The 26,037-nt window shown below is 42.4% G+C and overlaps 1 protein-coding gene across 1 annotated transcript in view; it reads left to right on the forward strand.

The window, feature by feature from the left end:
- Nucleotides 1–26,037, forward strand: part of SMYD3 (SET and MYND domain containing 3) — an 876,371-nt gene that overhangs the window by 563,001 nt on the left and 287,333 nt on the right. Inside the window, exon 8 of the mRNA XM_040429445.1 lies at nt 8,902–9,012. Within this exon, the coding sequence (XP_040285379.1) occupies nt 8,902–9,012 (111 nt within the window). The remainder of the gene's footprint in view (nt 1–8,901; nt 9,013–26,037) is intronic.

Here is a 26,037-nt window from a genome sequence, read left to right on the forward strand (position 1 = left end):
GGAGAAAGAATACATTTTGGTAAAAGATGCTACCCTAGCGACCTTTTACCATTTGCCTAAAATACATAAGACCCTAATAAATCCCCCTGGTAGACCAATAATTTCTGGGGTGTCCTCTCTGACCAGAAACCTCTCCCACTATATTGATGTACACCTCCAGAAACACGTTCAAAATTTGAAATCACATCTCAAAGACTCCGCATCATTGATAACATCCCTAAAAAATATCAAGTGGAAAGGAAACTACCATTGGCTAACTTTAGATGTCTCAGCCCTATATACGAACATACCCCACAATCTAGGATTGGAATGCGTGTCTACCTTTCTAAACAATGATATTGATATGCCCCTAGAGCAAAAAAATTTCATAAGCAATGGGATGGAATTTATCCTCACCCACAATATATTTTCCTTTCAGGACCAGACCTATAAACAGATACGGGGCACCGCGATGGGGACGCGTTTCGCGCCAAGCTTCGCGAATCTGTTTATGGGTAGGTTTGAAGAACACTTTATATACCAAACCAAGTTCTGGCACAAAAACATCATCTACTTTAAAAGATATATCGATGATTTGATCTTCATTTGGGATGGCGAACAATCTACAATAGAGGAATTCATATCTCATCTAAATACCAATAACTGGGGGATCAAATTTACAGGCACATATGACAAAACAAAAACTGAATTCTTGGATCTAGAAATTTTCATCCTGAATAATGAAATTAATACACGTACCTTCTTCAAAAAGGTAGATAGCAACAGCTATCTTGACTTTGGCAGTACACATTACAGAAAGTGGAAGTCAAATGTCCCCTTCAGCCAATTTAAAAGGATCCGCAGAAATTGCACATTGGATTCAGACTTTGACTTACAATGTAACATTCTGACATCCCGGTTTAACCAAAAGGGGTACCCTAGTAACATCATTGTTGGTGCCAGAGAAAAAGCGAATAGGCTAACTCAATTAGAAAGCTTAGCCCCACCCCAAAGAAGAGAGGATAAAAATGAGACCAACTCGTATTGTTATAATTTCATAACAACCTACAACCAAAATCACAACGCCATTAAGGCGACACTGGGGAAACACTGGCATATCCTCAAAAGGGATCCAATTCTCAGCCAAATTATTCCGGAAAATCCCAAATTTACATACAGAAGAGCCAAAACTTTGAAAAATATCTTAGCTCCGAGCAAAATGAGACCAATAACACATTCTGCTAACAATGGTTTGGATACTGAGGCCCCCAAAGGAAGTTTCAAATGCGGTCACTCAAGATGTCTCTGCTGTAATAGCATTAATCAACGATCTTCCTTTCATAGCAAGAGTACCGGGGAATCATTTCAAATTCAACATCACCTGACCTGTAACTCAAACTTTATCATCTATCTATTAGAGTGCCCCTGCCACCTACAATACGTAGGCCGTACAATACAAACCCTACGCAAACGTTTTAACACACATCGTTCGAAAATCCGGAAAAGATATATGAAACACAGCGTTTCCAGACATGCGGCGGAACATCATGATGGTAATACTGAAGGGTTCATGATAACACCCATTGAACTCATTCCAATACATCTCCAAACAGACGTCCAATACATCAGACGTCGGGAGATGTATTGGATATTCAAACTTAATAGCCTCAATCCGTATGGGCTCAATGAGGCCTTTGAAATTAATCTTTAAAAAGAAAGAACAAACAACAATTGCTATAAAAAATTGCTATATTTTTATTTTACTTTTTTATACAATTTTTTATACAATATATATTTTTTCCTATACAATTTCATCCTTCTTTTATCTCCATATTTATACATTTTTATATATCCTATATATATATATATATACGTATATGCATTATGTTTTTATTCTATATATCTACCGTATGTGTTTTTAACATTATAATTTTATATGAGCCAATTTTATGCCAATTTATGATCCATCGGCCGCTACATACACTCTTCCCTTTGCTATGTATTTTTGTATTTTTCTATACCATATACATAGCGTTCAAAATAGGTTGGAAATTAGCCCTATAACTATATAAAATATGGTATGACCTATGATATAGGTTGCCTTATATATATATTTGTCCTTTTCTGTATACGAGCTCCATATATATATATAGATAATAAGGATCGCTCTAAATAGGTCTAAAAACCTACCCTGTGCCTATGGAAGACAAAACATACAGATCCACAGTGCCGTGCTGGAGGATGACAGGTCACATGACCACATATCTGCGATCATGTGATACCCCCTGCTGTGGACTCCTGCCGCCGGCTCAGACTGTTTGTGCATGCGTTGCCAGGGTGATCCTAGCACTGCTACTTCTGCCCGGCGAGATAAGCCAGCAAAACACTTCCGGACTCCCGAGTCATGTGACGCCTGTACGAGCGATCACATGACCGGGAATTTTATATGTCTTAATCAATCTCACAATCGGCGGCAAATTACAACTAAATAAAGAAGCGTTTTCAGCTACAATACTATAAACAGCTAATCACCTCCATCTAATGCTATGTATGTTAAAGAGACCTGCATGTATTGGATGACACCTGGGGATGGCTCCGCCCACAAGGGGCGTCACCCAGGTGCATCCTTTTGGCGGTTTTTTTGAAAGAATTTACCTATAAATATTACCTTGCAATAATACCTGTTATATGTTTGTGAAACCTGATGAAGGGGAGTCTTTGATCCCCGAAACGCGTTGTTTCTGATTAAAAGAAGATTTCATCTATAAGACCGCTTGAACTAGTGATTTCGCGCCGACGCAGAACCTCTTTTCTTCACCATGATAAGTATATTTGTCATGGAGTTCTAAGTAGCAGTGCTTCGTGAAGAATATTTTGTCATTTAGCGTCAAGGGGTTAAAGGAACATTTGTTAAGTGAGTGTTCCACCTATTTTGTAATAAAATATAAGCAGCAGATACATAACTTTAACTTCACTTGCGATACATTTTCTCAAAAGTGGCATTTTTGAACCACAACTTTCAGAAAAAAGGACATGGCAAGGGCAAGAAGTGGGCAGGACCAGCGGTTCGGCCACATTTATCTTCATTTGCGCCACTTTTCAGATGCAGATGAACTCAAAAATCTACAGCAGCTCAGAGCTGCCTTAGATTTCATTCTAGGTCATGAACTACTGGAGGATGCACCTAATTTATGATGTGGCCTTCGCCTCATCCTTATTTAGGTGCATCCTCCAGCAGCGCAGAAGATTTAAAAATCCAGTAGAAAACACTGGTCTTTGACAAATCTCCCCCATAGTGTTGCATAAAGGGGTTTTGCTTCATCTTTGTAACACATTATTGAACACAATTAGCAGTCATCATTAATCAGATGCCTAATTGGACTTGAATTGGAAGAATGCTTAAGTTTATCAATCATAACATTTGGCAGACTAGCTGTATCAAATTAATGGACCTCAAAACTAATTAAGATGACTTTTGTTACGTAAGTCTGATCAGATATGTTTTTAGATTGCCTGCAGTGCAATTTTCTTTTATCTAGAATTTGTGGTTCCAAATGTCTAGCAGTGGTAGAATATTATAGTGATGGAGCTCCGCACACTTAGTTAGATGGTGGCAGCAAGGACTTGGTAGTCGTAATTAGAGAAGAGAAAATTGTGGCACAAAGGATCTTCTTATGCAATTTTATACCATTTATTAGTTTGACATCATCATATATAAATCATGATCCAGTTACATCGTGCAATATCATAGCCACTTTTGATAATTGTGCTGACCGGACGTTTCGGTCCTAAATGGACCACCTTCAGCGGTCTTGGTTATCTGGCTCTAGTGGCTGGGGTATGTGATCCAGCGTGCCACATATCTAGCACAATTATCAAAAGTGGCTATGATATTGCACGATGTAACTGGATCATGATTTATATATGATGATGTCAAACTAATAAATGGTATAAAATTGCATAAGAAGATCCTGTGTGCCTGTAACGGTCACGTCCACACACACACAGGGGGAAGGGTAGTGACCACTGCGCTCCACCCTCACCCCTGGCCCTGCCTACTTGCCTCACGAGTCCTGATGACAGGGGACAACTGGGCGGCAGTCCCTAACTTAGGATATGTGCAGGGAAGACAGACAAGACAAAATACGGAACATGAACGGACCGGGTCAGAACCAAGAGAGCTACGCAGTACAACGGATTAAGCAAAGAATGGTCAGGAGAAGCCGGGGTCAAATACCAGGAGAGTAGCGAAGTACAAGAGGAGTCCTAAGAGAGTAGTCAGGTGGGAGCCGAGGTCACAATACCAGGATGGATGCGCAGTACAGGAGGAGCAGGCAGAGGATCGTCAGGGAACAGGATCAGGTAAGTATTCAGTAGTCCAACAGATAGCCAGGAACCTAGAAATTAACAGGCAACCTGTAGCCAGCAGACTGCCTGTATTTATAGTGGGGAGTGAGGGTCATGTGACGTGGCCAGCATCACATGACCGACAGACCAACCAGTCGAGCACCGAGTGATCAGCTCGGCGCTCAAGGCAGACTAGGAGCAGGGAGCCACCCAGCTAGTAAAGCCGCCCTGGGAATGAGGTCAAACACAGATCCTCATTCCCAAAGCTAAGCAACAGGTCTGCGGGCAATGGGGGACCGAGTGCACCTTCGGAACCCCGTGACAGTGCCTCAATCTTCTCTTCTCTAGCAGTGGTAGAAGACAGATGTTGCACATGCACCTCTCTGTAGATCTTTCTCTTTAAAGGGTTTTCCAGGATTTTAATATTTATGACTGATCCTCAGGATAGAGAAAAAAGACAATGCAACAGCACTCTGCAAACCAGATAAAGTACAATAATGGCATAGACACAAAAAATGTTATAGTGCTAATGCTACGCTTATTTATAAAATGAGATGCTTGGCAAATGCATTTTGTACAAAACCATCTGAGCCCGTCTGCCGAACGTCAAGGCGATCTCTGTAAGACGGGTCATAACACTGAATACTACCTGTTATGCGCCATAATGGCCGCCATAAAATTCAGGAAGTGTTGGTTCCACATGCATGCTGGATCCACTATGCCTTTTAACATTTTTGGTGTCAAAATGGCCAATATTGTATTTTTTCTCTATGTTTTCAGCCATGGCAGCGTTCACCTGCTCATAGGGAGGTGCTGACTAACCCGCTTTTCTTTGCAGATTTACAATGCTGAAGATGTGGCACTCCGGCTAGTCGTGCACTCCTGATTAGCCTGTCTGCTCCATAGGCTGATTTTAATTACTTTCAGTATAAAGCTGTGGCCTGCTTTCACTACATTCATTGGAAGCCGTCTGGCACAAATAAAAGGTATGGAGTGGGCTCAGCATGCATGTTTGTACCTGCATCCCTTGTAATGGAGGCCATTATGGCACCAAAAATGATAAAAGGCAGAGTGGATCCAGCATGCATGTGGATCCAACACTCCCTGAATTTTATGGCGGCCATTATGGCGCATAACAGGTAGTATTTAGTGTTAGGTTCCCGTCTTTCAGAGATGTGCTGTTGCATTGTCTTTTTTTTCTCTATGTTTTCAGCCATGGCCGCGTGCACCTGTGCATTGGGAGGTGCCCCTTTTCTTTGCTGATCCTCAGGATAGGTCATTAGCAGTGATGGCCAGTTCGCTGTGTTCGCCTGTGAACACTTGCGGGCTGCCATCTTAACTCACAAGTCCGGCGATGAAGGCCCCCGGCGGCTGTTCTCGGAACTGCCTGCTCCCGGTGACCACATTTGTTTCAGACCGGCTCGTGCACAGGCACAGGTAAGGACTTACCTGTGCATCGCCGGACTTGTGAGTTAAGATGGCAGCCCACAAGTGTTCTGAGGATCAGCAAAGAAAAGGGGGTAAGTCAGCACCTCCCAATGCACAGGTGCACGCGGGCGAACACGGCGAACTGGCCATCACTGGTCATTAGTATCAGATCAGTGGTGGTCTGATACCCGACACCCCTACCGATCAGCTGGTTGAACAGAAGGCGCACGCCATGCCAGCACAGCCTTCCTTTCATTGTTTACATGATCGCCGTCGACATTACAGACACCATATCAAACATCCAGTGGTTGGGTTTTATGGCTGTATTAGACCTGCAGATTTTGCAGGCAATTGTCCAGATGGAAGCATTCCTTCCGGCAATCGCTTGCTCGTCGGAGAAGGAGAAAGCTGCATTTACATGCAACAATCTCCTCCTCAGTATGCAGAGTAATTGCTAATGCTGACCAGTTGTGAGCTGACAGCAGATCTTGATTAGACAGCAAAATCTGCCGCTGGCGAACAATGATTTTTAAGCCAGTTTAAAGATCTGGATTGCCCAATGAACGAGCGTTTGCTCTTTCATCAGGTAATCAGCAGCAGTAATACACTGCTCGATCATTGCTGACTATCCGCAGTCTAATACACCCTTTACACTATGGATTCTGGGACTATAACAGTATTTTGTACTTTAAAAAAATATATAATTATCCAGAATCTGCTATGGAGGAAGTAGACTGAGGTTCCGCCACAGATGTGAACTGAACCTAGTTCTGTTTTGTTTGTAATAACCAACCAATGCATGTATATAAAAAAAGATGACGGTGGAAAAGTTTCTTTAAATACATTTCAGCCATACCCTTTAATATTATTATGTATGTAAAATATAGTTTGTTCTATGTTAATTTTTGTTTAGAAATGTATTGTGAGACAACATTGCAGTGTTAGCAGCTTGCATGAAGACATCAAAAGAAAAGCAAATGTGCGTGTTAACAGGCTAACAGCGGGAGGTTATACAGCTGAATATTGAGAAAACACAAATGCCGCTATTTGTGATAGAAATGCACTTCAAATAAAAACTTCCAGATCAGGCTTAGAGCTTGTGAAGAGGAAACAACCAGAGGACTATAAATTTTTCGTGACCTGCTGCGTTCTGACTCACAGACGTATTCTGCAAAACTGTAAAAGATAGTTGCGGATGAAGATAATTGTGCTGATGCAATTGGTTATATGAATTACCTGTGCGTCTGTGGTATCCAAGCTATAATTTCAAACAAGAGAAATCTGTATAGGTTGCTGTGCTATTCCCGGGTGAGTCATGGTGACTGCTGTCCAGGACTGAAATGAGCGTAGACCAGGGATGGACAACCTGCAGCTCTCCAGCTTTTGCAAAACTACAACTCCCTGTATGCCCAGTCTGCCTACAGCAGGGCATGGTGGGAGTTGTAGTTTTACAACAGCTGGAGAGCCGCAGGTTGGCCAGCCCTGGCATAGACCGTACCTGGGGATATAAATACAACTCTCTCTTGTCATGGAACCAAAACTAATAGCTGATACATTATCACTAACTGCTCCTGTGTTATCAGGACTAGGTCGGGAGGGTTTTCAGCTTCTCAATGTAAAGAAGAAATAAAAATTAACTTATAGCAATCGGAAATCTTCAAAATAGTGAGCAATAATTAAAGAGTCAGGAGCCCCAGGACATCAATAACCACTCTGACTTGGCCAGCGTATTTATATTCACAGCAGAGAATTGTTGCCACAGGTGAAAGAAAGCTTAGTTATGGTATGAGAACCTTTCCTTATTCAATGATTCAACATATCTAAAGAAAAAGAAACACTGTTTTTTAATTGCATTGGCTTCATAATGAGATTAAAAAATGTTTTATTTTTTATTAAACATTTTGCTCTGTTTGTCTTCTGCAGCCTGCGTGTACTCTCATATGTTGCAGGCTGCTGAGTCCTGTTTAGTCTTAAATCTGTTAGAGACACTCTGATAGCTCAGTCTGTAGTTACTCTCTCTGCTGTCTTCTACATTCATAAAGGTGACATTCCTTTTGATTTAAAGAGGTTGTCTCACTTCAGCAAATGTCATTTTTCATGTATCATCTATCATCTCATTATACACTGCTTGTTTCCAGGGGTTCTGACCACTGCTGCAGCGCAGATAGGAAGTGCCTGGGAGAGCAGATTCTGCGGATGTGTGCCTAGGTTCAGTGCCACGGTCGCGGTCACCCGAAAGGCTGGTGCCTTTTCCTATAGTGTGCAAGCACAATTACTTCTGCTGAATTGTAAGGTGGTCATAACCCCTGGATATGAGCATTTTGTAATCTGTAGCAGAAAACAGAGCCTTATAATGGATGAGGCATTGGTGTACATTTTGGCCAAAGCGTAATAAGCCACTCACCACGTCACAGCCACACAAAGTCCAGGGAATGCAGGTGCAGCATGCACGCCAAGCACACTCTGCTTTTAACCCCGTCCGGTGCCATTACAGCTTTCATCGGATCCAGGGATGCAAGTACCAACATGCATGCTGAGCCCACCATATACTTCTTCTGGATCCAAATGGCTACTGATAGGTTCTATATAAGCAGACTCAGTTTTATACTGACTTTAAAACCAGCCTCCAGGACAGATTGACTGGTCAGGTGTGCATGACTGCATGCTCAGCATGCATGTTGGTACTTGCATCCCTGGATCCGATGAAAGCTGTCACGGCACCGGACGGGGTTAAAAGCAGAGTGTGCCTGGCGTGCATGCTGCACCTGCATTCCCTGGACTTTGTGTGGCTGTCATGGCCCATAAACAGGTAGGAACTAGTGTTAGGGACCACTCCATAGAGGCGACCTTGACGTGGTGAGTGGCTTATTACGCTTTGGCCGAAATGTACACCAATGCCTCATCCAGCATAGAGGCAGGGCAGAATGCTGGTTGCAGAGTGCTATCACATTTGTATTTTCCGTTTGTATATGTATTTCGCCATAGCGATGTGCACCTACATACCTACACATTTTTTCTCTTTAGAGCCTTATAATGGCAGCATACATAGTGCCTACCAGTCTGGATTATAGACATTATGAATTATTCTTTTTTTGGATAATTTTTCTTTGAATAAATATTGACAAATGTGTATCATGTTTTCTCCAGCTCACCATAAGTTACATTGATGTGAAGATGCCATCACACATGCGTCAGCTGCAGTGCCAGCGCCAATACTGCTTTACCTGTGATTGCGATCGCTGCGTGTCAAAAGATAAGGTAGAGTAGAACTTTGTCATAGGTGTTAAATTGTGTTATTGAAAGGTTTTCTTCACTTTACTGTCACTTATTGATCAGTGGGGGTGAAGAAACATGGAAAACGCCGAAGGGCCTCTACTCTTTTCAGCAGAGGTCCTATAGGTCAGAGACACACTGATCTTAATATTATGGTGTATCCTAGCAATCTGCCATAATATTACAGTATATGATGGGAATACACCTGACATGGCGGTAAAAAAAAATACATACTCACCTCATCCATTTCAGTGCGAAAAGGCTTCTGATCTTGATTGAAGATCCTAAGCAAGATGGCCAGTCCAGATGCCCGCTGCAGCTTCTTCGCGCTCAAATGGATAAGGATTTTTTTTTTTTACCAGATAAACCCCTGAAAGCCCTCACTATTATTCTCAGATGCCGCGATCAATGATCTGCGGGGTTCAATGACGGGGGAAGCTCAATTGCCGTTCCCCCTCATTGTGCCCGCTACTTACAAAGAAATGCGCTTCATGACGAAGTAATTCGAATTGCTTTGTAAAGTTTGGCAAAGCAGACTTCACACAACACTATATATGATCTATAGAATAGCTATTTTATTGGTGGACTTATTGGTGCACATGAACCACAAAGTTATTAAATTATTACTGCATATCACTCATGAAAAAAAAATGACTTCTCAGTTACTCAACTATAACCATCTATGTTGACCTTTACTACTGAAAAGGAAGAAATTGCCGTGAAGTTTCTACACAAAATACTTTGGTATGATCAAAGGAAATTCCAGAAGTGATTATGAGCGAATTGTTCAATTATATCATTTTGTAAAAGGTTACAAAATTATTTCTAAGGCTTAGGGATTCCATCAAACCACTGTGACAGCCTTTGTCTGTAATGCGAGGAGACTGGGAATCTTTGTGTTCCTGACATACTAGCAACGATAATAAAATTATGTTAAGTTTGCTTCCATTTATGCGATTTATAAAAATTAGATCTAAAATTAAAAGTGAAGCAATTTAGAAAATATTAACATAGTTTGTAAGGGTGAAAATGACATACGTCCATCTACTGGTTGATCCAGAGGAAGAAAAAAAGCCTCTCAGGTTGAATTCAATTTTTCGCATTTTTGGGGGACAAATTCCTTCCTGACTCCAATCAGGTACTCAATAGTATATAACAAGCCCTGTGTATCAACCTACATATTCCTACAAATTGTGTACAGTATATACCAATAGAAATAGCAGTGACCCCCAAAGAGGATCAAAATTATCAAAATATACATAAACTTTATTAATTACACAGCTGTTTAAAATGTCTTAAAGGCACCTCCAGAAAAATTGGACAGTGTAACATGGACTTGGCAGGGTCTAAATTGCTCCACCTGATTGGATCAGGATCGGCAGTCAAGTCAATAATTACAGGAACACCTGCTATTTATTTTCCTCAGATCTTGGTGCTTTACTGCTTTTTTAGCTCATGTTCATTAGGTCAGTGCTGTGATCTGTCACTCCAGCTTTGCTACAGTGCCTACAGGAAGTCTGAGGTAGTCTGTGACACACCTCCTGTCTCATGATTGGTGCAGGCTGCTGCTCTCTCGCTCCCCCTGCAGTACTGCCTCCTCAGATTGGCTGCTGTGTCTAAACACAAATTTATTCTAGGCACAATAGAAAGAGTAGAGAGCTGAGACCTTCCATTACAGCAACGGGAGAATGATTATAAAGTATAGTATAAACTAAACCAGTGAGGAAAAGATGATCAGGTAACTGCCAGACGTTCACTGAGAGGATTAAGCATACATGGAAGGTCCCTTTAAAGGATTGATGGAAATATATAGGATTGTATAGGAGCAGTAGACATGAAATAGGACATTTCTAATTAAGATGTTTTTTTAGGATTGCTTTATCACTTATATCTATGTTTACTTCTGTGTTGTTGCTTCAATTCATAACGGAAGCCACAACACAGGCTTGATGATAGACACTTTGGGTTCCATCAAGGTGTCTGTCGTTTTGACTAGAAAAATATAGTTGGAAAAATAAAACAAAAATTGATTTTGAAGATGAACATAGCTTTTAAATATTTGAAACCATTTGATGTGACTGGACATCTAGAAGTAGGAAATATATATTTCTGGGTAAGTGAGGCATGTTAGAAAGATAGCTGAATAAGAAACTAGTCTACTCCTGATTGTAGATTTACTTCATGTCTCAAAAATGCCCCTATTCCGTGTGCTCCAATGTGCTCATGTAATGTTCATAGTACAGTTTGGGTTCACGTTGACAGGTCAGGTGGTTTTCAGGTCAGCCCTCACAGCCCTGATGAAAGAACATCGGTAATGATGGGTATCCGAAAAATCTGTGCTGTGGTGTGCCCACCGTTTTGCTTAAATCCCTATGGAACACCTAAAGGGTTAACACATTTCTAGAATTGGTTTTGAATAATTTGATGAGTGTAGTTTCTAAACTGTGGTGATCTATTGGTGGTAGAAATCCCCTTAAACCCACTTGTAAGGTGGAAGTCACTTCAGAACTGAATTGTTCCTTTAAAAAGCCAGTTTGGGCAATTCTTTAAAATTAGAAAAATTGCTTCTAAAATTTTAAGCTTTCTAACGTCCTAAAAAATAAAATGACATTTACAAAATGATGCCAACATATCTGTAGACATATAGTGAATATTAATAACTAAAGCACGTCAACCTAAATTTACTATGAACATGAAGTCCTGAAAAAGAATTCTAGAATTGTTAGATAAATGAAAGGTTTCCAAAGGTACCACATAAAGCGTCAGACTTGCAAAATTAGGCTTGGTCAGGAAGGTGAAAGATGGCTAGGTCTGGAAGTGGTTAAGAAAAATGGGTGAAAATGGGACAGATTTTAGTGCAAATCTATCCTTGGAATGTTGTTCAGACTGTTAATAAAAAATGCTCCATATTTATTAAAAGGAATGTGCCTTCAAGAAAGTAATGGTACATTGGAAAATACATATTGTGGTGATTCCGCAATTGATTTTAATAAAATATTGTGTTTAGTTTTAAAACAAATTGACACTTCCCTTCTCTTAGGGATTGCAAAACTGGGAGAATACAGCAAGTAATTACAATGTCACATTTGAGGCAATAACATAATCATAGATGCAGTTTTTCAAGAAGAAAAACTATTAATTATACAGCTGCTGCTTCCTCCCTATTAAGCTGATTTTTTCCTTGCCTCAAAAACTCCATGCATTAAATATTAAAGCTTTATATATTATCGAGAACATTACCATTTACTGCATAATAGTGTTTCTTGCAAAACTTCAAATTAGACATATATTAGATTTCTTATTTTGTCATTTGTCAAATGAAAATACACATTATTAATGCAAGTTCAATATGCCCCAGAAACCAATTACCTTATTTTTCGCCCCATAAGACGCACTCCCCCCCCCCCCCAAAAAAAGTGTTGAATGCTGCCATTATTATTTAAATTACACATTCTGCCCTACCAAACATACAGGAGCGTTCAGCACCACATACCTATTACATCCAGTGATGTCTCCTCTGATGTAGACATTCTCTTTCCTTGTCTACTCCATTTGGACCAGACCGCCATAACGACTTCTTTCAGCCATGTATTGTTTCTGCAGAATTTGACACACAGACATCTTTGTTTCCTACTTTTATGTCATCCTCCCCGCCTTCTGAACACCCCATCCTGCCACCCTCAATACATCGCCCACTGTACTATACTGCAGAAACAGATAACCTCACGGAAAATACTTGTACCACACAGATAGTGCCTCTTTCAATAATTGACACACAGTGCCCTAATAAATAATTAGGCTCCTCAAATCTAACAGTAATATTGCTTTAAACATAGTGTCCTCTAAATAATTGTACTAAGGTGATACTGTGCCAGGGTGCCTCCCACAGTAATAGTGGTCCCAAAAGTCCCACCAATAGTAAATCTCTCTCCATGAGTGCACTTTGTGGTAGCAGTGCCCCTACAGTGCCTCCAATAGTAATAATGTCCCCTTTGTGTCCCAGAAATAATAATGCCCCCATGGTGCCCATACTAGCATTCTGCCTAAAACATGCTGGCAAAGAAAATTTGTGATACAGCTGAATATCAAGAGATGAGTGCTTCTACAGTCCCTTGAGGTAGCAAGGTGGCACCCCGTGCGGTCGCACCCCTCACCCGGTCCTAGAAACCGCCCCTGCTCTCTATATGCTTTGCCTGAACAAAGTCCCTAAAATGTACTCAATTATATCTCCCAGTTTTTTCCCTATACTGTGCTTATAGCGTCCCTATCAAGGTAGATTAGTGGCTTTTATTTGTAATAGCTTTTTGTCAGACACTGCCACAAGACATCCTTTTAGGTTGCAAGTTGAACACAGAATAGCGATTACTCTTTCTCTGCAGAAGGACCTGGCTGAGCACTCCCTACCACTTCCTCCCAGTGTCATGTGATCCTCCATCTTCTTCCTCCCGCATGGTTTTACCCGCCAATATTTACAGTAAAATAGTGCTAGGCGTGTTTTTAGGCTATTCATCCAAAAAGTTCAGATTCATTTGGCGACTAATTTTTTGTGAAATTTGTAAAGAATCTGATTAGTTTACAATCGATTTGCTCATTTCTAGTACACACTCATTTTCCTTGGAGTTGTTCCATGTGAAAAATACATGAATACTTCTGACTATACTATGTCAAACCTGGGACTAATTAGGGGACCATTTGCTACCTAGAGCACTTTACAAGCTCCTTTGTCTCATCTAACTGTCAGGATCATTTGCATGACAAACTGTATAAGGACAGAAGTCAGAGGAGATGTAGCTATAGACTTTCTTTCACCTGAGACAAAGGCTTAGTTCGCTGCCCTAAGGCTCCATTCACACGTCCGCAAAATGGGTCCACATCCGTTCCGCAATTTTGCGGAACGGGTGCGGACCCATTCATTCTCTATGGGGACGGAATGGATGCAGACAGCACACAGTGTGCTGTCCGCATTTGCGGAGCGCGGCCCTGATCTTTGGGTCCGCAGCTCCGTAAAAAGATAGAGCATGTCCTATTCTTGTCCGCAGCTGCGGACAAGAATAGGCATTTCTATAGGGGTGCCGGGCGGGTGTGTTGCGGGTCCGCAACACAGCACGGACGTGTGGCCAAGGCAAAATTAGTTTGTTGGCACCCGCCTATATTTCCATCACATGCCCCAGTTGCCCTCCCCAGCTATGCCCCTGAAGAGGGCTATTTCAGCGGTAGAAGAGAACCGCTTGTATTTATTTGGAGATCGCATAACATAACCAATTTGGTAAATATTTATACCAATTATTTTGAAAAGATTTTAACTTGATTCATACTGTATTTTTCCGCTGGCCAATAGGATACATTGAAACATTTTTTCATCATGTTTGAGATTCACTTCTGTAAGATTGATCTCAATAATAGAAAGATTGACTCTCCTGTTCCATTCTAAGGACCAGCAGAACAGATTAAGCTTTTTGCTCTTCTCTGCTAGACTGGAATGTTGCATGGGATTCAGGGATCATGCCTGACTTTGTATAGTAATGGAATACGGGATGTGGCAGCTTTAGGGGAATTGCCTTTTCCCTATAATATGGCTTATATTTATTAACACATGCATACTCAATGTAAGTATTATATTTTTCCTATGTGAATCCCATTGACAAATGACTTGCTAACATTTTTAAGCTGACAACATTTTAAGCAGATCATCTTTTTAATGGTTTCTATGTGACATTTTTTCTTGTTGATGTGCCGCTAAACTAAAAAAAACAACTAAAAGAAAACAGCAAAAAAGTTATATGGAATGTGCTGTGAGTTGATGTGTGAGATGCTACATCAGTGGTCTGTATAGCAAATATCATTCAAGTATAGAATTTAAAGGGAATCTGTCACCAGTTTTATGCTGTTCTAACTAAGGGTCCACTTAGCAAAATACTTTCTTTAATTGACCCAGTCATTTTGCCAAAATCTTGTATTGAGCAGCTCCATTACATATTGATGAGTCCTGACAATTCATGAGCTCTTGGCTTTCCCTACCCACAGGCTGCTGATTAAGGTGGAAAAAAAAAGGTCGATTAGAGTTAGGTGGGCGAGGAGATCCGTGAGCCTTTTGAATATGGGGACCCTTTGGCATGCCCTGGAGCTATTAGGATTTTCTGTTTTAATCTTTTTTATTTGTTTTCAAGAAAGTAAACACAAACAAACATTTTTTTTGTGTTGTTCAACAATAAAACATACATGTGTCATCAATTGGGTAGGACATATGATCCAGTCTGATGTGAGTAATATTAAGCAAAGTAAAAATTTTATCTAGACCAGAGTATCACAATAGGTAAATGACAATGGGTAATCCTATGATAAAGTGAACCTGAAGTGTTCAACATAGGGAATTAGAAACAGGGGTAGGAAGACAACAGTAGTCTAAAAATGAAAATAAAAATGGGGTAAAAAATAAAAGTACCGCATAAAAGGTTAGTATATAAAATGAGAATGCTCGGACTGGGAGAAAATGTCTGTATGTGGGTAAGTAACTGGCTCAGTGATAGAAAACAGAGGGTGGTTATCAATGGTGCACACTCAGATTAGATCACTGTCACTAGTGGGGTACCTCAGGGGTCAGTATTGGGCCCTATTCTCTTCAATATATTTATTAATGATCTTGTAGAAGGCTTGCACAGTAAAATATCAATTTTTGCAGATGACACTAAACTGTGTAATTGACACGGAAGAGGACAGTATACTGTGTAAGGGACCGTCTCGTTTCAGGGGGTCACACTCACAGATATCTCACCAAGCAATGGATTTTCATGTCCAAAGTGTGCATTTATTTTGACACTCTTCTCATAAAGGATAGTCCAGTTATACATCACGGGGTGGGGTGAGGTTCCCGCACCACCAACACTTAAAACACAATTAAACTCCTGCCCGTCTAGGCACTACCTAAACAAAATCAGTCCCTACCTCACTCAGAGAGCACAGTTCACACATAGACATCATATGTGGCTTTCCTCAGCCAACATCAATATAGCAGCCTCCAGGCTGTGGCAATTCCAGTACCTTTTGGTGCAGTGTGGCCCAGTAGTCCTCCCGACTCTGGCCGCGCAACCCTCGTTCTCTAGGCGTCGCTAGGTCCCCCAAACTTCAGGCTATTCAAAGCCTTGTGGCCCCTCAGTCCTACTGACTGAGACCACACACAGAACCTCTGCTTCACAAAACAGTCTCGCTCTCCCTCCCCAGACTGACACACTGCCAGATTGATTAGGGTAGGCTTCACCTGCACTTACCTCAGGCATAAGGGAATACCCGTGCTGGAAGGGTGTGGACCGGCAGCTCCCACTACCAAACCTAACTGCCAGTCCAATTAAAATCCAGCCGAGAATACAACGTAACCAAAACTGTCTCAGCAAACTATCCTTTGCTGAGACCACTGCACACTTCTGGATTTTAGTTATCTCACCCAGCTGAGGTAGCTGGGTGAGATATACATGCCCTCCTGCACTGCACGCCTTGCCACATATCCCCCCCTTCTTCTTCAGGCCGGAGGTCTGAACATTCTTCCACATTGTACCATGCCCTCTGGAAGATGTGGTCAGTGTCGCCTTTTTCCCTCTATTCTGCCACCCCGAGGCTAGCAGAGCTTGGTCTTTCATAAACACAGATTTTCTACCTAGTAGATGATATCTAACGGACTCTAGTGCCCATCTAATGGCCAGATACTCTCTTTTTTCTCTATCACGAGCTTTGATAACATGCTCTCGCCCTCTCTGATCTCGCTCTTTTTGTTTCTTTATTTCATCAACATATTGCATCTTTCTTTTTACTTTACTCTCAGCGTTTCGATCTTGGCTTCTGGAACTTATTTCACAAGATATTTTGTCCTTTACTGCATGGGTTTCCTCAGGTTCTGCTTCAGTTTCAGAGTCCTCTGCTTCTTCAGTGTCTTTTCCCACTTTGATAGACTCTTCTTCAGCCTTATCTTTGGTCTCTGCAATATCCGAGGTTTTCTCCCGCTCCAACTCACTGGCCTTAACTTCTTCAGCCTTTGAGTCTCCTTTGGACTCTTCATTCCCTTTGTTAGCCTTCTCAGACACGGCATCATATACTTGCGTTCTTAACCCCTCCTCCTCTTTCTCATCAAGGTTGGAGGTACTGGGGACACTGGGGTCCTCATCAGACTCTTCGTCTTCTGGCATTCCCTCCAGAGGGTCACCCAGGTTATTGTTCCCCATTCATGTAGGCTCTAGGAGAGCCATCTCACAGTAGTAGACATCTGCATGCTAGGTCGTCTGTCTCCTCGTATTTCTTCCCCAGCAGACAGCTGGATTTCTGGAAGGCATTGACAGCAGAGGGAATGTCTTTCATGACCAGGTCCTGACTACTCACTGCCACAAGTCTCTTGGATTCAGCCTATATCAGCGACATTACCTGGTTCGCAGAACCATCTTCCATCTTCTTTGCCTCGGCCGGCACCATCATCTCCAGACCTATTCTTTACAGGCTCTGGCTTAGACTTCTCCAGCTCATAGACATTCTTCCTGACATCATCCTTTGAGCTCATGAGATCTTCCATCTCTGCTCTGAGTTGCCTGTTCAGCCTTTCAAATTCATATTGCTCCTCAAGTGCTTCTTCAAGGGCTCTAGCCAAGGCGAGGGCCTTGATCTCCTTCTCCCGAGCATCAGTCTCTGCTCGGTCACATTCTTCGGCAAACCGAGCCGATGTGTTTTTCTCTTCAGCCAGGAGCTGGTCAAACTTTTTCTGTTTCTTCTCCAACCTAGACACAATTTGTCTCTGGTCCAGGTCCACCATCCGATCACACAACTGTTGATCAAGTTGAGCAATCCTGGCTTCCAAATGTCTTTTCTCTTCCAAGAGAGCAGATTTTCCTGAGATGCTGTTTGCGACCTCATCAGCCAGTTCATCTCTTTTCTGCTCCGCATGACATCTGGATCGCTCAGAAGCTGCTAGTTCCTCTTGAAGTTAGAGAAATTCTACTTCTGTTTGTGACTCTAGATCTAGTTCATTCATCTCTTTCTGAGTCTCCTCCTTTGACTCTTCTGGAGCTTTCTCCAGTTGCTCTGCGAGAACAGCTAGTTCCTTCTCTAGTGTATCTAGGGACTGTGCGGAGCGGGCGAAAACATCTTCAAGTTTGCAGCCGTACTGGCCTGCCAGGTCTAGCTGCTAGTGAGCCTCTACCAGAAAAGCGCAGGTACCCACACACTGTCCCACACACTGCAAGATTATTAGCCTGCCTCAAAATAAAGGCAGGCAAAAAACATGTATCAGGCAGCCAGCAAGATTTGGGGTTAATGTTACTCATTAACCGCAATGGTGCCAGTAGCCATAATTTGAGAAGGTGGGGTCACCTATTATTAATCTGAGGTACATGGTGCTATTACATTAGTACTCCCATGTACCTCACATTAAAAGTAAGTGGCCCCAAGCACTTCATCAAATAATGGGCAACATTGGGTTAACCATTAATGTGAGGTACACATGATGAGGTTACTTACTATTAATGTAAAGCACATGCAGGTCCAAATTGATAAAACAATGTGCTTCATATTAATAGCAAGTTACTCCAGCATGTACCTGATGCCATTAACCCTATTGTTATATAGTGTTATATATTGTGGTAAGGTGAACAGAAAAGTGTATGGTAAAGTCCTGGAAGGGGTGTATATCCCACCCAGCTTCCTCAACTGGGTGAGGTAAATAAAATCCAGAAGGTTAAAATGGTCTCAGCAATGTGTCACTTTGCTGAGACAGTTTTGTTAAGTTTATGGGCTGGATTTTATTAGACTGGGTGAAGGTAGGCTTGGTAGAGGGACCTCCCCAGTCCACCCCATTCCGGGACAGGTTTTCCCCTAGCCTGAGGGATCCCCAGCTGAAGCCAGCTGGGATCGTCAAGGGGAAATAAATCATAGTCCAGGCTGTCAGTCTAGGAGAGTGAGGCCTGGAGAAAGTCTGTGAAACTAGCTGCCCTGCTGGCTAGAGAAGCCGAATTCTCTGTGTGACCTGTGTTCAATAGGTGAGTTTGGAACTTCACTGTATTAGCCAGAGCCCAGATGGGCAGGTGTTTATTTTGCTTTGGTTTATGTTTTGTGGTGCTGGACCTTCACCTTACCCAGTGAATTATAACTGGGGTGCCTGTATTGCCGGAGTGTTATAAATAAAGCAACATTTGGACTTTAACCCTGTGGTCTGCAAGAGAATCTGTCATCGCTGCCCTGCCTGAGAGTGTAACCCCTTAAAATATTTTAATATGCACCTTGTGTTTTGTTATGCGCATGAATCAGTCAGCTCTGACCAGCACCCCATTAAGCCTCACCCACCCCCTAAGCCCCGCCTCAGAACCCTCTTACCCCACCCGGTCCCTGGGAAAATTGTCTTGCATGCAACTGGTCCTTGGTGCAAAAAAGGTTGGGGACCACTGCACTAAAACAGTTCAAGAGGGGCCTGGATGTATTTCTGGAGTGTAATAATATTACAGGCTATAGCTACTAGAGGCGGGTCGTTGATCCAGGGAGTTATTCTGATTGCCTAAATGGAGTCGGGAAGGAATTTTTTTCTCCTTAAGTGGGGAAAATTGGCTTCTAATTCACAGTTGTTGTTTTTTTGCCTTTCTCTGAATCAACTTGCAGGATAACAGGCCGAACTGGATGGAGAAATGTCTTTTTTCGGCCTTACAGTTGCAATAAAAAGTATGTGAACCCTTTGGAATGCTATGGATTTCTGCACAAATTGGTCATAAAATGTGATCTGATCTTCATCTAAGTCACAACAATAGACAATCACAGTCTGCTTAAACTAGTAACACACAAAGAATTAAATGTTACCATGTTTTTATTGAATACACCATGTAAACATTCACAGTGCAGGTGGAAAAAGTATGTGAACCCCTAGACTAATGACATCTTCAAGTAGCTCTTGGAGATGTCATTAGTCTAGGGGTTCACATACTTTTGGAGTGAGGTGTCAGCCAACTGGAGTTCAGTCAATGAGATGAGATTGGAGGTGTTGGTTACAGCTGCCCTGCCGTATAACAAACACACACCAGTTCTGGGTTTGCTTTTCACAAGAAGCATTGCCTGATGTGAATGATGCCTCGCACAAAAGAGCTCTCAGAAGACCTATGATTAAGAATTGTTGACTTGCATAAAGCCGGAAAGGGTTATAAAAGTATCTCCAAGAGCCTTGCTGTTCATCAGTCCACGGTAAAACAAATTGTCTATAAATGGAGAAAGTTCAGCACTGCTGCTACTCTCCCTAGGAGTGGCCGTCCTGTAAAGATGACTGCAAGAGCACAGCGCAGACTGCTCAATGAGGTGAAGAAAAATCTTAGAGTGTCAGTTAAAGACTTACAAAAGTCTCTGGCATATGCTAACATCCCTGTTAGCGAATCTATGATACGTAAAACACTAAACAAGAATGGATTTAATGGGAGGATACCGCAAAGGAAGCCACTGCTGTCCAAAAAACCCATTGCTGAACGTTTACAGTTTGCACAAGAGCACCTGGATGTTCCACAGCAGTACTGGCAAAATATTCTGTGGACAGATGAAACCAAAGTTGAGTTGTTTGGAAGAAACACTCAACACTATGTGTGGAGAAAAAGAGGCACAGCACACCAACATCAAACCTCATCCCAACTGTGAAGTATGGTGGTGGGGGCATCATGGTTTGGGGCTGCTTTGCTGTGTCAGGGCCTGGACGGATTGCTATTATCGAAGGAAAAATGAATTCCCAAGTTTATCAAGACATTTTGCAGTAGATCTTAAGGCCATCTGTCCACCAGCTGAAGCTCAACAGAAGATGGGTGTTGCAACAGGACAACGACCGAAAGCATAGAAGTAAATCAACAACAGAATGGCTTAAACAGAAGAAAATACGCCTTCTGGAGTGGCCCAGTCAGAGTCCAGAATCAACCCGATCAAGATGCTATGGCATGACCTCAAGAAAGCGATTCACACCAGACATCCCATGAATATTGCTGAACTTAAGCAGTTCTATAAAGAGGAATGGTCAAGAATTCTGTTCTGCTCTTTCTAGAGGTATCTTAGTGTCGGGCTTGATGGTATGCAACGGTTTGGGTGCTAGGCCTTGGGGGTGGGGGGTGGGATCTAAGCCATTCTTCCCATTGCTTCTCAAACTTATTACAGCAGTGGTTTTTATCTCCTACTAGTTTTTAAAACATGCAAGTTGGATGTACTCTATTTAGAATTTCGGTTATTGAGGGGATAGTTGTGTTTTTCCAATGCTTGGTAATGGATATTTTTGTAGCAAGGAGCAGGTGAGCAATAGGGGTTCTGTACGGTACTGGTATGTCTTGTATTCCCATAAAGAAGAGCGCACAGAACACAGATTTCTCAATGTGTAACCCGCAAAATCTTGAGGCTAGATGAAACACTCCAGACCACAGTGAGTTAACCATTGGGCATGACCACAGAATGTGAAGCAATGTTCCCCTTCCTCCGCAGTTACCCCAACATAGAGGGGGTACATATGGCTAAGCTTGTCTAGTGTGTAGTACCAGCAAAGGCATGTTTTAATTGTAACCTCATAGTGATTAGTACAGGGATGGCCAACCTGCGGCTCTCCAGCTGTTGCAAAACTACAACTCCCATCATGCCCAGACTGTCTACAGCAGGGCTGGCCAACCTGCGGCTCTCCAGATGTTGTAAAACTACAATTCCCACCATGCCATGCTGTAGACTGATAGCTGTAGGCTGTCTGGGCATGCTGGGAGTTGTAGTTTTGCAACAGCTGGAGAGCCTCAGGTTGACCAGCCCTGGTCTACAGCTATCAGCCTACAGAAGGGCATGGTGGGAATTGTAGTTTTACAACCGCTGGAGAGCCGCAGGTTGGCCATAGTTGCATTAGTACAAATAAATGTGGAAGAGATAAAACAAAATGAAATGATCAATTTTTATGCTGGTATTGTTATTCCGAGTTCCTTATCCCATCTCAAGAATGGGGTGGTCTTTTGAAAATCTTGTTTGGCCCCCTGGGCCATATTGAAGGGTCTTATATTTTGCTTTCTTCAAATAGAGTCTTATATGCTATCACCTGATATGGGTTCTTATGATGCAATAGGTGCCTAATCTGTAGATATTTATAAAAGTCTGTCCTTGGGATATCAAACTCTCTCTGCAGAGTGTCAATCCGATAACAACTGAAAAATAAAGCTAATGCCCCTGTTCCTCCAGGTGGTCAAGTCCACCTCAGGGAGGTCTTGTTCAAGTAGTTGGGTGGGTGCTGGGAAAACCTGCCAGTGGTATATTGATGCCTCCACCAAAGAGGGTAGCGGACTCTTAATGTTCGTGGGACGGCTTCTCAAGCTATTGATTAACAAAGCCGGGCTGTACCATATTGCATTCAATGCTCACCCAGGGTATCTCGACCTTTGGTGACAACCAGTTATATAGATGTTAAATTTGGGTAGCAAGAAAATAATCTGTTACGTTTGGTATGCCCAAGCCTCCCACCTTTTTATGTTTTGAAAGGGTTGCTGCTGATATTCTAGGCTTCTTCCCTACCCATATGAATTGGTTCAGCATTCCCTGTGACTTAACAAAAAAGGACCAAGGTACTTTGATAGGGACTGTCCTAAATATAAACAGCAATTTTAGGTGAAGTAGAGGAGACATAGGGTGTTCCCTTCCCGTTCTACTAGGGGTTGTGGCGTCCAGTGATAGATCGGCTACAGTGCTAAAGTCTCCACAGATGATTAAATGGCCCTGTTTCACCTTCAAGATTTTTTCTAATACTTTGTGTAAAAACCGCATTTGATGCGCATTTGATGCATATAAGGGCACTATTGTGTAGGTGACATTGTTGATTTGGCATACCAGGATTATATATCTCCGTTGACTATCTATAATTGTTTTGTCTAATTGAAAGGCAACTGTATTCTTAACTGCAATCAAGACTCCTCTTTGTGTCTTAGAGAAATGGGCTTGCACAATATGTGGGTATAAGCTATGCTTAATGCAGTGTTTGTCTTGTTCTATAATGTGCGTCTCCTATATGCATAACACATCTGCTTTTAATTCCCTAGCCTCTGCCCACATACATGCGCGCTTTTGTGGGCTGTTCAAGCCCATAACATTTTAAAGATACCAATTTGATAACCATTGCACATAATCATGCTGCCGGAGTAATCTACTGTACCTGAATGTCTCTGTGTCCCGTATAGGTTTAAAGGGGTTGTCTCATCATGGACAATGGGGGCATATCACCTCCAGCCACCACCTTGCGGGGCTCTGTTCTTCGATATAGGTGGAGGTCCCAGCGGTGGGACCTGCACCTATAAGACGATGGGGGCATATCCTAGCGATGAATACCCTCAGGGTTAACGAGTGCGGAGCAGAAATTAGCAATCATGGTTAGTGAATATATAATACAAAAGTAACTAAACAACAAAAAACATAACATATAGCTTAACTGCATAGTAAATCCTTATCTGGGAATGATAGAAGGATAAGTCTAGAATTAAGCTCCGGATTTTAGTGGTTTGGGACAGGAAAGTCTGTTCTGTTGTCAAAATCTCGGTGCAACTGCCCGACACCAATCGCCCCTGTTCTTTCAATGCTTGGTTCCTTGGCGTGCTGTAACTGTATGCCATTCTGGGTCCAGGCAGTTCGGTGTGGTCCTAGGCAGTTCCACTTCAGGAGCTATATGGATGTTCCGTGTGTCCAGCAGGAGGCGGCCAACTTCTACTGAGGAAATGTTATGCTGAGTACCATTACTAGTAATCAGGATTTTTACTGGAAAACTCCATCTATAAGCTATTTGGTGGTCCCTGAGGGCCGCAGTAATTGGGGCTAATAACCTCCTTTGGTGAAGGGTCGCCGCTGACAAGTCCGCATATAGTCGAACAGATTGGTATGGGGAAGGATTTTCTTGCGAGCTGTTTCCATTAGCTTCTCTTTTATATGGTAAAAATGTATACAGGCCAAGGTCTCTCTAGGCACAGTGTCTGGCAAGTGATGCGGGCGTGGAATCCTGTGTGCCCTGTCAATAATAATGTCATGTGTAGAAGCTTTTGGGAGTAAAGTTTTAATTAGTCCTTGTAGTTAGCTGGACAGTTCTGTCGCTGTGAACTCCTCGGGGATACCCTGAAGTGTAATATTGTTGCGCCTGGACCAATCTTCCAGATCAGTGAGCTTTGTTTTAATCTGCTCCAGGTCGTCAGTTATGTCGTTATGAGCATCCACCAAATGATTGTGAGAGCCAGCAAATTCCCCCATCTTGGTTTCAACATGAGATACTCTTTTGTCAAGGTCAGAAACCGACACTTGTACCCAGTGGTCACATGATCACCAGGCCGGGATAGGAAGCAGAAGATCATTGAGCGCTGTGTATACAGCGATCTAGAAAGCAGGGACACCCAGGAACGGTCCCCTGCCTTCTCTCTGGGGTGCCCTGCTGTCACTGACAGAGGGCCCCCCGCTCGGCATCTGCACAATTAGCGTGCAGCTGCAATCTCTGAAAGGAAGTTCCAGGACATCCATTCAGAGATAAACCCGACCACCGAGGACGTTTATAGTCAATGGGCGGTCGGGAAGTGGTTAAGGAGTGTACTAGAGGCTGGTTGTTCTGAGGTGGGGGAATTGCCCAGCAGAGTAGTGTTACTGTTTGGCTCACCTGCTTGATGTGTAGAGCCATCGTTCATTTGCATGCAGTTTAGGCCTCTGTTTTTCAGGGCTCTGAGTCGGAGAGCAAGATGGTGACGGGGAGGCGGCATGGTGCCTGGTAGTTCAGGGTGAACCTCTGACCGTCTGCTTCCCGGGGGCAAGCGAGGATGCAGGGGATTCCGCTCCTGTTCCCGACTTCAGAGAGCTGCTTGTGGCGCTTGAAGGGGAACGGGATGGAGTGGAAGATTGAGACCGAGGCGGGGAATCAGTTGCAGGATTAGGATCTGCTCAATCTTTGTCCAGGTCTTTGTCTATGTACAGGTCCAGTTTGTCCTGTTTTTGATGTTGCCTCTTCCCCCAGGTCATCATGAAGACTTCTTGATAGGATACACAGTCTGTGGAAGGGTGCAAGTAGCTTAAATATGCTTAAATCTGTCGCTGCGTGCCAGGGCTAGCACCTCAGGCTGTTATTCAGCTCAGCTGCCAGACCACGCCCCCCAGCTGTTAGGATTTTAAAGTGAGGGCAGAATAAAACTGCTGACAGATTTCCTTTAAAGGGGTATTCAAGTGGAATTAAATGCTATTGCTTGACCATGGGCTCCAAATGCTTAAAAAAAAATACAATATCATTTTATACTCGCCACACCAGGTGACCAGATATGACCTGCCTCAGCCAGAGATGTACTGACAGTCACTTTCTGCCATTTCAGGAGAGGATGGGGAAGTGGAGTGGGGTCCAACTGCACTACTGAAATAGCAGCAGTGGTTCATAGGTAAAGCGATTATAAGCATTATTTTTTTTAAACATTTGCAAAGCTTTTTTATTCCGCTGGAATACCCCTTTAAAGGGGTTCCCCCACAATAGTGATGTGTGCCCTATCCAGAGAATAGGTGATAAATGTTAGATTCTTGGGGACCACTTCACTGGGGGAGGGTAGAAGCTGCAGATAAATAAACACAATTATTGATCCACCAGTCATGATATTTCATATGTAAGAGAAAAACTTTATGATATTTGATAGCACAGCAAGGAAGAGTTAAATCTTTTTTTCACTTTTTTGTTCATGTACACTAAAGTGCCTTTTATAACTTAGGTAGGTAAACTATCTTAATTTACACTAAGAAGTAAAATCTTAAAATTAGAACTATATGACTCTGAATAAATACTTAGTAACTGTATGTCTAGTAAATATTCTGATTTTGTATTTATGTTATGTATTGTTATACAGTGTGATTGTGCTCCTGATTCATCAGGCATTGCAAACATGTGTCTATCGGCAGCTTAATATATTTTATAGTAACTTCATGTCCCAACAAATAAAATGAAACCACACTGAGACACTACAATTGTGTACTGCCATTGCTTACCAATACACAGTTGTCATTATTAAT

Source organism: Bufo bufo, chromosome 4, assembly GCF_905171765.1.
Source record: "Bufo bufo chromosome 4, aBufBuf1.1, whole genome shotgun sequence".
NCBI lineage: Eukaryota > Metazoa > Chordata > Amphibia > Anura > Bufonidae > Bufo > Bufo bufo.